At 43.6% G+C, this 12,033-nt stretch overlaps 1 protein-coding gene across 12 annotated transcripts in view; it reads left to right on the top strand.

Moving 5' to 3' along the window:
* cep192 (centrosomal protein 192) overlaps positions 1-11,774 on the top strand; it is a 34,663-nt gene extending 22,889 nt beyond the window's left edge. For 5 of the 12 annotated variants that reach the window (XM_076096610.1, XM_076096608.1, XM_076096611.1 and 2 more), the window contains exons 41-51: positions 892-982; positions 1,138-1,216; positions 1,384-1,507; positions 1,775-1,880; positions 2,592-2,811; positions 3,524-3,600; positions 3,855-3,950; positions 4,949-5,068; positions 6,561-6,673; positions 6,991-7,117; positions 7,985-8,687. In XM_076096610.1, coding sequence (XP_075952725.1) covers positions 892-982; positions 1,138-1,216; positions 1,384-1,507; positions 1,775-1,880; positions 2,592-2,811; positions 3,524-3,600; positions 3,855-3,950; positions 4,949-5,068; positions 6,561-6,673; positions 6,991-7,117; positions 7,985-8,512 — 1,681 coding nt within the window. In that variant the 3' untranslated portion in view covers positions 8,513-8,687. Of the gene's footprint in view, positions 1-891; positions 983-1,137; positions 1,217-1,383; positions 1,508-1,774; positions 1,881-2,591; positions 2,812-3,523; positions 3,601-3,854; positions 3,951-4,948; positions 5,069-6,560; positions 6,674-6,990; positions 7,118-7,984; positions 8,688-9,062; positions 9,122-10,386 lie in introns of those variants that run through there. The other 7 variants (XM_076096616.1, XM_076096613.1, XM_076096612.1 and 4 more) reach the window with 5 other exon arrangements.
* The last annotated feature ends 259 nt before the right edge of the window (positions 11,775-12,033 follow it).

Raw genomic sequence — 12,033 nt, 5'->3', positions numbered from 1 at the left:
CTGTCCCACTGACTTCTAACAGGCACTGTACTCCGACACAACACATCCATTCATCACAACACATCCATCCATCCATCCATCCATTTTCCTCCGCTTATCCGGGGTCGGGTCGCGGTGGCAACAGGCCAGGCAGGCTGACCCAGATTTCCCTCTCACCGGCAACATGTTCCAGCTCATTCTGGGGGATCCCGAGGCGTTCCCAGGCCAGCTGGGAGATGTAATCCCTCCAGCGTGTTCTGGGTCTTCCCCGGGGTCTTTTCCCAGTTGGACGTGTCTGGAAAACCTCCAGTGGGAGGCGTCCAGGAGGCATCCTAATTAGATGCCCGAATCACCTCAGCTGACCAGCACAACACATCCATTAGTCTTTAATCAGTATTGTAATGCATTTCAGTAATTCTACTTTAAAGGAATGCATAACGGAATAGGAAGCAAAGGGGTCTCTTGTGTATCAATGACTCGCCCCGTCTTGCCTCGAACTCTTGGAGAAAACGTTGTTGTTTTTTCTCGCATGTCTTCACGGTGAACAGAGAATCAAACTGAGAAATGTCTTGATGAATCAATGGGGGCTGCTTTTAACAACTGTAAAGGGGGGTTTTGATACAGTTTTACTAACTCACACAAAACGTGCAGTACAAGCCAAGTCTCCTGTATCCAGTCGTATGCTCGCTCCTTTCTATACATAACACTGAAGCATAAACAAAAGTGCTCTTCACCAATACGAGGTAACGCAAAGAGAGTAATTGATGAAGTGTTCCTTTTTAATGCGCACACTGATTATGTAAAAAGCAATACTGTCAGACTGTAGGTCTGTACATGTTTTTAAAGTGAGCACATTAAATGAAATGCATCATATTAGACGCAATGTACCTTTTAATGTTGTGTAATACCCAGCAGCTTGGCCAACAGCAATGTGTCTCTGGACGTGCTGCCGGTGAAAGGTCCCCAAGGTCCAGCACTGAGAGTGGCAGAGCCCTCCTTAAAGGTACCAGAAGCCCCTCTGTAATGGACTTTGATGGTTTCATTGTGTTCAGTAATGAGATGCTGCTTCTGCTGGATGAGATGTAAACATTTCTTACACTGCATTTGACATAAACAAAGAAAATACTTCTCAATGCAGAATGCCTCTTTTCCCTCCAGGCTTCAGAGCCATTGCACAGGCAGTCTGAGTCCTGGACCATCCACCCAGAACAACTTGTCCTTGCAGCTCCCACCATCAGTGAGTGGAATCTAGATTACAAAAGCCCGTTATGTGCCATTAGATCGCCTTAGCTTTCTATTAACTACAGATTTTGAGTATGGTTGAATAACCCCTGACCCTTAGGTGAGTGACACGGCGCCCGATGAGGAGCCAGCAGCATGAATTTCTTTTGTTGCTGTTTTCAGACGGCACAGCCAGCACCAGTCAGGTTCAGATCTGGAACAATACATCCAGAGAGCTGAGCTTTGATTTGTCCTGGCCCGCTCACTGCCTCACCATCACCCCTCAGCATGGAGTTATCGAGCCCCAGTAAGAACATACGTGCTTGTGGTTTCATTTGCATTGTCCACACTGTATAGGTGATACCATACGCTAAATGTTGACAGCTTCATTTGAGGTGTATGTATGTAACCGGGGCAGTGCAGCCCTTCACAGCTATCGTCAGCACAGCTACACTAAAGAACAATTACAGGAAGGAAGTCCCGTCCTGATGTGATCCTAATCTTATGTGACTGTGTGTATATATGATTTTTATTAATCCACTTGTGTCCTGTTTCTTTATTAATGTTAAACAAGGTGCCACCTGCAGATTTTGATCAGCCCCAACCCTTCACTAGCAACGAAGTCTACCCTGCTGCCGTGGAGCGGACAGATTTATGTCCAGTGTGACAGTCAACAGAAGGTATGGGACACTTAAGACATTCAGCTTTTCAAACCTCCAGTCAGTCAGTCATCTTGTCATGTGCTGTGAGAGCTGAAAGGGATGGTTTTGGTTGTATGAAGAACCAGTCGGTGTATTAGCTACAGTAGCTGACACACAGGAGCAAAGAAATGTGCTGCTGTGGACGGTTTAGGTGTCTGCTACATTTAGAATAGTTTCACCGCTATGCGTTGCTGTCAGACAGACCTTACTGATGATGTCCATGCTTTTTATCAAAAACGTCAGATTTTGTTTGGTATTTTCTCAGATGGATATTTTTATTCTTTCTTAAAAACGTTTTATTATATTTATTGTATTATGTCTTTTTATATCTGCAATTAATTCATTTTTTCTTTTATGGCGCCTCCCAACAAAACCATTTCACACAATTGTACTTAAACCAGGGTAACAATAAGCATATTGTATCTTGAAGTCACACAAACTAACCAACCAATCAAGCCAGTGGTTTAGGTGTCTAAAATATGTTTTGCTGTCCCCGTCCACATCGTCCACATTGCTTTGCTCTTGTGCTGGTACTTCCGGCTGTTTCTCCAAACTGGGGACCTGCCGACCGACATCAACTGTAACTAATACACCGACTATGGAAAAGAACCTCATACAACCACACCAGAACAAAATCCAAACTGTCCCTTTAACGAGAGCTAAACGTGTGCATTGTGACCACTGGTTCAGTTTATTAAGGTCCAGATTCGCGGGGACCTGGCTCTGGATGTGTCCGCGACCCCAGCAGACACCACCCTGTCAGCCCTGCCTCCTCAGGCTGCCACCCCGGTGCTGCCTGTGGCCAGGCTCGCTGCCAGGCCCTCGCTACCTCCGCAGGCCCCTCAAGCCCTGGTGGAGATCAGCAACAAGACCATCATGTTCCCCACCACCCCCTCAGGGGAAACATCAGGTGAGCAGGTCACTGACCAGAGGACGGAGGTGTCTCTGGTCATACACATTTTCATCTAGAAGCCTAAAATCTTCACACTGATGTGGTTTTAAGTCTCACTTAATACACTTCACTCTCCACCTTTTGTAACTTGAGGCCCACTTTTGGTTGTTTAAAAAAATACAAGGACCACCTTCTCAAATCAAATCAAATAAATGATTATAAATAAGAAACATGAGAAAGGAGGAAATATAAACTGTGCTTTAAATATGTGTTACGCCACTGTCCGCTGTAGGGACCAAAATATATTATGAATCCTAATTTTATGTATTCATGGTCTTTCCTCACCGCATGCTTTGGCACTCTTACTGGTGCAGCGTTGTCTCCCACAAAAACGATCCATTTTGTGTCACTGCATCCGACGGAATGTTAGCCAGCTAACGTCAAATCACCTTTGTGATCACCTGATGTGTTGTCATATTTAAACCTCACTGGTAATTGAAATGGAGCATTTTGATTTGATGTCCGATATTCATGTGAACTCTATATTTAGATATCAAAATAACTAGCTTTGTAAATTGGCAAAAATTGTGATTTTTAATTTAATCAAACCGTTTAGCAGTAACTCCTCAGCCCGGTAGATGGTGCTCTGCTGCCCACTGTTTGAGAATATCTGCTCTAGGTAGGTGTGTGTGTTCCTGTGGGAGACTAAGACTCTGCTCCTCTACTTCAGAGGCTCAGCTGGAGGTGCAGAATGGGGACGGTGAAGTGAGGTGGTACCTGTCATCATTTGCTCCTACATATGTCAAGGTGCTTTTCTTTTTGTATTATTATTATTATTATTCTCTCTTTCTTCTGTCATTCTGTTTACTGTTCTTCTCTTTATTATCTGTACTCGGAAATTAAAAGATTTTCTTTGTTTTGAAGTTTAGTTCCAACTTCACTAAACTCTCCTCTTGTCTCTTGACTCACTTTATTCATGGGTTTATTCTGTAGCTTCACATGTGGCCCGTTGAGTGGCGGCAGTGACTCGGGTCAAGCTGTGGTCTCTTCTCTCTCCTCAGGGCGTTGACAAAACGGGAGACGTCTACCGGGCCACTTACACTGCTTTCAGATGCTCCAGGATCTCAGGCGCTCTGGGAGCTTATGAGAAGATGCAGGTAGGCAGGGAACAGCCGCCTGTGCTCCGTTAAGTTAAGTTTAGACTAACGGATCAAAATAGTCTGCCTACCGGGTCCACATATAAACACACATTTTCAGGGCATCTAGGTTAACAGATTAACATCACCAATAGCTAGAACACAGTCATAATTAAAGACACACCAGTATTCACTTTATGAACCCTGTTGATATTCTTTCATGGCGTTTGGTTGTTGGTCCAGCTTCTGTGGCATAATTCATTGTTTGTTTATTATTGTTTATAGCCAAATAAAACAAACATTTCTTTTCAATGGCTACTTTTATAGTTTAGGACACTTTACATGTAACAGACTTCAGTACTCTTGCAATTATAGTAAAGGCTTTTATATACTATTTACGCTTTTTTGTGTTAAATCATTTTCTCAGAGAATATTTGAGTTTCTCTTAATTTAGCACTTTAATATGCTGTCGTGAACCAAAGTCCTTTCTACCACCTATTTACCTGAATGGCTCTGTTCCATTTAGGTGTGTCTGTTAGCGTGCTAGAGAGACTGTACACAGCACCAAGGCCTTGGAAGTGGTACATCTAAATAGAATGCAGCCATTGTTTTAACTGACCAGTCGAAACACTGTGAAGAGGGCCTGGAGAATTGAACCGCTGGTGTTTTAGTCTTTTTTCCCGGGGCAACAGCACTTCACCAAATCCCATCTTGTTTGGAGCACCTTGTCAAGCCAGTGCCTCAAAAAGTTCAAGCAAAACCGTGTTCTGTTGTGAAAACTGCTATGAAACATTCTCTGAGCTAATCTATGCCTTTAGAAAGATCTAATTATAAGCTATAGTTGCTGTATATTCCACCTGAACACCTTGCAGCAGTAAAACTATATCGAGTTATGAGGCAGTTGGTGAGTTAGATTTTCCTGGAGGTCAGCCTCTGAAAACGTAAACGAGTACAACGATCATTTATACGGTGAAATCCAGTCGGTGTGATTGTTTTCTCTGATTCTCTTGCTCTCCCAGGTGCCCATTACTTTCCTGCCCAGGGACAGAGGGGACTATGCCCAGTTTTGGGACTTGGAGTGCCACCCTGTGTCTGAGCCCCAGCAGAAAACCAGAATCCGCTTCCAACTCTGTGGCACTGTGAGGACTCGAACACTGTACTACATAGAGCACATAGTCTTTCAGAGTTTTAGTTTTACTATAATCACTGTTTTCTTATTTGCTCTCCTTAAAGGGTTAGATAGGATTTTCTGAAGTATGTTTGTTTGAGGTTCTTATCCATAGTCGGTGTATTAGCTTCAGTCAATGACAGCCAGCACGGCCCAGTCTGGAGAAACAGGAGTTCCAGCCTCAAGTAAAGCAATGTAGTGCTGTGAAAACATCTTTTTAGACACCAAAAAAATCTATTTCAGTTCAGTGTACGGTATATTTAAAATGTTTTCTCCGCTTTATCTTGCTTAAGACAGCCTGACGAGGAAACTCTTAGCCGTTATCAACGCTTTCTTCAACTAACCAGACTCCTTTGACAAAAAGAGTAAATTTACCTCACAGAGCATGGCCGTTGTTGGTCTAAATATGCCTCGATCGCTTAGTTTGTATGTGTTATTGTGTAACTGATGTTTTTAAAGGGCACGTTCGGATTCAACAAAGTCTCACAATAACACAAACAAACTAGCCAATCAAGGCAGCGGGAGTAGCAGCATCCCCTGTGTGCTTGGGAGGTAAAATGACTGTTTTGGGCAATAGAGTTTGGTGGGTTCTGAAGCTTGAGTTCCCCATCGGGTACACTTAAACCGATAGTGTATTACTACAGTCTAAAAAATAAATAATAATAAAGAACCTCATAGAACCCCACTACAAAAACTTCAAACTTTAACCATGCTTTATCTCACCCTTACTGAAGTACATCCTTCGTTCCTTTACAATGTGGAGCAGAAATGTCCAAATCTACATTTATCTTCCATATTTATCAGACCTTCTGTTGAACTAATCACTATTTAACTTGTTTCAGTGTTTTACAGCAGCTCATATGGTAGTGTAGTACCTTGACTGGCTTTGTAGTGTTACAGAATTAACAAATGAGAGAAGTGGGTTGTGGGATGGTAAGGAGAGCCCCCCTCCCCCCCGCTGAGATGGGGCCCCAGGCTTTGCGTGTGCGCCGCTTTAATGTGAAGTGTTATGACAGACCCAGTTAACTTAAGAGCATACATACACAGCGAGTGGAATGTCTGATAGATGGCTCCACATAAAGCAGGTTAAGTGGCTGCGATGGTGGCGCTTTTGTTGTCGCTGTATTTCTTAGATGCAGCGTTTATAAAAAAATAAAAATAAAAAATAAAAAAAAGTGCCAAATCCCGCGGTGGTGTTAAATGCTAATCTGTGGCTCTGGTTCTGCGAGGCTTTGATTCAGATATGCGCCCGTCAGTCTGATGTGGAACTAAAATGGGTGTGATGTGTTTCCCATCTAGTTCTTAATCATGTCTGCAGTAGATGTAGCAGTGCATGATTTACTTGAAAGATGTTTGCATGTGTTTCTTCCAACCAGCTAGTTTTGAAGTGGAATGGAGATTATAATTATTTGTTTTTTGAATTTACTAGCCGTGATCTTAAAGATTTGTCTGTGTGTCTAAAGGGAGTGAAGTCTGGACCAGTGGAAGGACCACAGGAAGGAGACTGCTCTCTGGTGAAGACCGAGGCCACGGTCAAGACCCGGAAGAGGGCTGATGCTTCGGCAGGCAAGACCAGGTGAGACCCGGGTTACAAGCACCCCCCCACTCTCTAATATCTATTTGTGTTGCTGTGAAAACATCTCGAACAACTGGATTTGGTCAAGTTTCTCACCAACACTGCATTTTACGAGATCACATGTGAACACATCATCACGTTCTAATTCACCTTCGCATCCAGTACTCAATAATTCAAAGTCATTTATGTTTTGTCCTTATTTTAAAGTCGACGTTCTTTAAAAGAGTTTAGTGTACCGTAGCTTGTGTTTTCTAGCAGGTGTCTCACCTTCAGGTGCTGCTTGTGCTCTCTGTTAAAACACATTTTCTGCCTTTCAGTCAGGAGGAGGCGGTGAGGAGGGGTGTGTACTCCCCACAGGACCTCTACACCTTCCCGGCCACGCGGACGGGAGAATCCAGCACCCTGAAGGTCAACATCCGCAACAACTCGTCTGACACGCATGAGGTGAGGCCCGCCTTATTCTCGGGAAGACACGGGGAGGACAAACGTTTGCTTCCTCACTTTGGTCCAATCTACAGGTGCTGGTCATATAATTAGAATATCATCAAAAAGTTGATTTATTTCACTAATTCCATTCAAAAAGTGAAACTTGTCTATTATATTCATTCATTACACACAGACTGATATATTTCAAATGTTTATTTCTTTTAATTTTGATGATTATAACTGACAACTAAGGAAAATCACAAATTCTGTATCTCAGAAAATTAGAATATTGTGAAAAGGTTCAATATTGAAGAGACCTGGTGCCACACTCTAATCAGCTAATTAACTCAAAACACCTGCAAAGGCCTTTAAATGGTCTCTCAGTCTAGTTCTGTAGGCTACACAATCATGGGGAAGACTGCTGACTTGACAGTTGTCCAAAAGACGACCATTGACACCTTGCACAAGGAGGGCAAGACACAAAAGGTCATTGCAAAAGAGGCTGGCTGTTCACAGAGCTCTGTGTCCAAGCACATTAATAGAGAGGCGAAGGGAAGGAAAAGATGTGGTAGAAAAAAGTGTACAAGCAATAGGGATAACCGCACCCTGGAGAGGATTGTGAAACAAAACCGATTCAAAAATGTGGGGGAGATTCAGAAAGAGTGGACTGCAGCTGGAGTCAGTGCTTCAAGAACCACTACGCACAGACGTATGCAAGACATGGGTTTCAGCTGTCGCATTCCTTGTGTCAAGCCACTCTTGAACAACAGACAGCGTCAGAAGCGTCTCGCCTGGGCTAAAGACAAAAAGGACTGGACTGCTGCTGAGTGGTCCAAAGTTATGTTCTCTGATGAAAGTAAATTTTGCATTTCCTTTGGAAATCAGGGTCCCAGAGTCTGGAGGAAGAGAGGAGAGACACACAATCCACGTTGCTTGAGGTCCAGTGTAAAGTTTCCACAGTCAGTGATGGTTTGGGGTGCCATGTCATCTGCTGGTGTTGGTCCACTGTGTTTTCTGAGGTCCAAGGTCAACGCAGCCGTATACCAGGAAGTTTTAGAGCACTTCATGCTTCCTGCTGCTGACCAACTTTATGGAGATGCAGATTTCATTTTCCAACAGGACTTTGCACCTGCACACAGTGCCAAAGCAACCAGTACCTGGTTTAAGGACCATGGTATCCCTGTTCTTAATTGGCCAGCAAACTCGCCTGACCTTAACCCCATAGAAAATCTATGGGGTATTGTGAAGAGGATGATGCGAAATGCCAGACCCAACAATGCAGAAGAGCTGAAGGCCACTATCAGAGCAACCTGGGCTCTCATAACACCTGAGCAGTGCCACAGACTGATCGACTCCATGCCACGCCGCATTGCTGCAGTAATTCAGGCAAAAGGAGCCCCAACTAAGTATTGAGTGCTGTACATGCTCATACTTTTCATGTTCATACTTTTCAGTTGGCCAAGATTTCTAAAAATCCTTTCTTTGTATTGGTCTTAAGTAATATTCAAATTTTCTGAGATACTGAATTTGGGATTTTCCTTAGTTGTCAGTTATAATCATCAAAAGTAAAAGAAATAAACATTTGAAATATATCAGTCTGTGTGTAATGAATGAATATAATAGACAAGTTTCACTTTTTGAATGGAATTAGTGAAATAAATCAACTTTTTGATGATATTCTAATTATATGACCAGCACCTGTATACAGAACAAGATGAGCTGAGTTAAAGCAAGGTTTTAAAAGAAATCCTTTTAAGTTTCTGGACATTTTTATCTCTGGGTCAGTGTACAAAGAAGATCTTAGCTCACATTGTTTCATTTCATTCAATATCGCCAATACAAATTGCACGACTGTCTTGTCTTTTGTTGTACTAAATGATGAATGGTAATAACTCCTAATGATTGTCATTGGGCTTTGCATGGATTTGGTATTTGATGTGTGGCTTCTCTAATTGACTTGCAGCTGAAATTTGTAAACCCTACGGAGCCCTTCCACATCAAGCATTCCAAATATTCCCTGAGGTGAGTCCAATGGTCCTTATCCCAGACTCTCTCTCGTTCTACACTCTTGATGGTAGCTAGGTGACGCATTGGGAAGATAACTCATGCCAACTTCTGTTTTTCTTTGTTGCTACGCTTCCATTTTAGGTTATTTTTTTGTGCTCTACACAGATTTCTCCCATGGGTCTAAGTAGCTAGGTAATCATGTTTAGTCAGATATAGGACACACAACTCTAGACGTGCTCTGTGCTGTAACGTAGAGTGTGTCTTTGGCCCGTTGCGACCGCTCACTGCGGGCGACGCTGGGACCCGGAGGACGTTGCTGTATGCGGGGAGCACTCGAGACCTCGGAGACCTGGTGTTCCCTAACTGAGGCCTGTGGGAGGGGGGTTGCCTGGCCACCAGTCGTGCTCTGCCGATGAGGGACTGTGTTCAGAATGAGCACAGCATGTGTTTTTGTGTTGTTGAAATCGGAATAACAATGTGGTGGGAAAAAATAATATACATCGAACTTTATTCACTTCCTCGACAAAAGCGTTGTTGGACATACCGTTTGTGTGTCATGACTTTTTGTATCTCCACTGTGTGTTTGCCACAACCTGAACCTGAGCAGCCCTAAAGCAGGTGTGTTGTGAGGCCCCCCCGCCCCTCCCCCCCCCCCCCCCCCCAGCATGTTGTGGCTCTTGTCATGTACTCTCATTACCGTGGACCGCCCCGCTCATTTGTTATGCTGTAACATTTTGTGTGCATGTGGATTTCTTTTTCTCTCTGTATTGGGGCTATTTTTTGTTGTCCAGCACAGGGGTGCCATTATTACATTTTTTTATTAGTGTGCCACATCGACATCAAGGTAACATTTAAAAAAGCATTTTTCTCCAATAATCAGGACATTATTATTATTATTATTATTATACAAGAAGACTGACCTCTTTATGAAAGCATCCTCATCTGATTGAAATCATTAACCCTACCGACCTTCCACCAGCAATAAGCTTAACAGAAATCAACTCCAGTACTTTAAATGACGGGGCAATTCAACGTTTCTAAAAAAAAAAACTGTCTTGCACGCGTATTGCTCGAGTGCCACAGATTTAAGCTGCATGCTGTAGGTCGCCTACCGCTGGTCCAGCATGTCATGGTTCATAAAGTGCAATCCCAAGTACTTTATTTTAGTTTTATGTGAAAATGCATGTTTATGTTGTGTAATCATGCTCAACATTTCAAATTGAAATCCTTTTTTGTAACTATCCATCTGTTGACCGTCGTTCTTCTTTGCCACCCATTAGGTCGCAGCACTATCTGAAGCTGCCCGTCCACTTCAAGCCCAGTACTGCAGGCAGACACGCTGGCTTGCTGCTCATCCAGTCGGAGACAAGTGGAAGTCTTGTTATTCAGCTGACCGGTGAGGCACTGCCTTGAGTCTAACATCCTACTCCACCTCCTCATGCTGGCTGGCTCTCGGTGGACGAGAGCACCAAGAGAGGAAAACTGCAAACGGCTATGGATCAAATGAAAGCCTTGAATCCGTCCTATATCTGCAGCTCTGGAGATCTACTTAGTGGCTGATTGACTGGAGAGGACTTGAGACTCTACTGCCAACACGCCCCGTCTGCCTCTGGATGTGGCACAGGTGTCCTCAGCTGGCTCGCGGAAAAAAAAAAGAAAAAAGATTGCATGCCGTTTTGGCACCCGAAGCCGAATGATTTGGTCTGGCTGGCTCAGAATTAGTCTGCACGGCTCTGACATTTCACAGAGCTAATGATTTCTGTCACTTTACTCCGGATCTGGTGTTGGCCTCGTCCCAGAGTCGCGTCACAAGGCAGCGTTGTTGTCTCCACGGCCGCTGTCAGACGGTGCCAGTCGGGATGCGTTGCTTTGAGTTGGTCACACAGGAAGGCCTTTTGCTCTGGGGATTTTTTTTGTGTCTCGACCCTGATTAAGACTACATGAGATTTAAAGACTACCTTTGTTGTTGTTTTTTTTGTCTACATTTCATAACATTTCCCTAGTCTTCAGTGCCGGTGTGGTTTCTATGGAAATGGCTCCTCCTCTCTCGGAGGCCACCTGCACAGTGGCCTTTGTCGGCAGAGCCACGTGTTGACTTCCCGGCAACCTCCCAGGCTCGTTTCCAAGCGGTCCAGATGTACTTGATTTAGTCTGGATTGCTGCGGCTGCATTAGGATGGTTAATGATTGTTATTACGTGCTAACAGAGTCTCCCTCTGGTGGGGTTTTTGTTCGGCAGCTCGCCAGGCCCGCTTAGTATGGTTACCATGGCAAAACAGTGTTAATCACCGTTCCAGTCACAGAAAATTACCTCCCCGCTTCCTCTTTTGGCTCTGGGGCAAATGGCCAAAATTGCTTGGGGGGGGGGGGGGTTATTGGATTCACATCCATAATTGTTTTTGGAGCTGGAATATCATGGGGAAGCACACGTAAACTTCATCAAGGATGTGTTGTTAACCTGTTGGGTACCTAACGCTGTGGCAACACTTTGGAAAAACACTAGTGGAGCATTGTAGAGCTCCTAGTAGAGCAGGTTCTGATATGAAGGCAGTGTGTTGTCGCAGGCTGCTATCCTGACATACTTGGATACACAATTTGCACATGCTTTAAATAGTATATAATGTAATATATTGTATGTACACATCTTAAATAAAGTTTTGTGATAAATAGCTCGGCTGGCTTTAATTGTGGGAAAGTTGTCAGAAATGTGTTTGACAGGTAGCTTTCTATTCATAGCGTTGGTGTTTTTGCTCTATGATGGATGTCCTGTGTGCAGAGCTGTAAATAAGAGATGAGGATGAAATGGGATTAAACCAGCATTACGTTTTGATGGCATGCACACATGGTGATGATAATAATGAACTTTATTTATATAGCACTTTTCTTAACATTACAAAGTAGTTCACAACAAGAAGGGGAAAAAAACAA

This window comes from Anarhichas minor, unplaced genomic scaffold (assembly GCF_050575085.1).
Source record: "Anarhichas minor isolate MPS153535 unplaced genomic scaffold, ASM5057508v1 ptg000022l, whole genome shotgun sequence".
NCBI lineage: Eukaryota > Metazoa > Chordata > Actinopteri > Perciformes > Anarhichadidae > Anarhichas > Anarhichas minor.
This window is presented reverse-complemented; position numbering and strand designations above follow the sequence as displayed.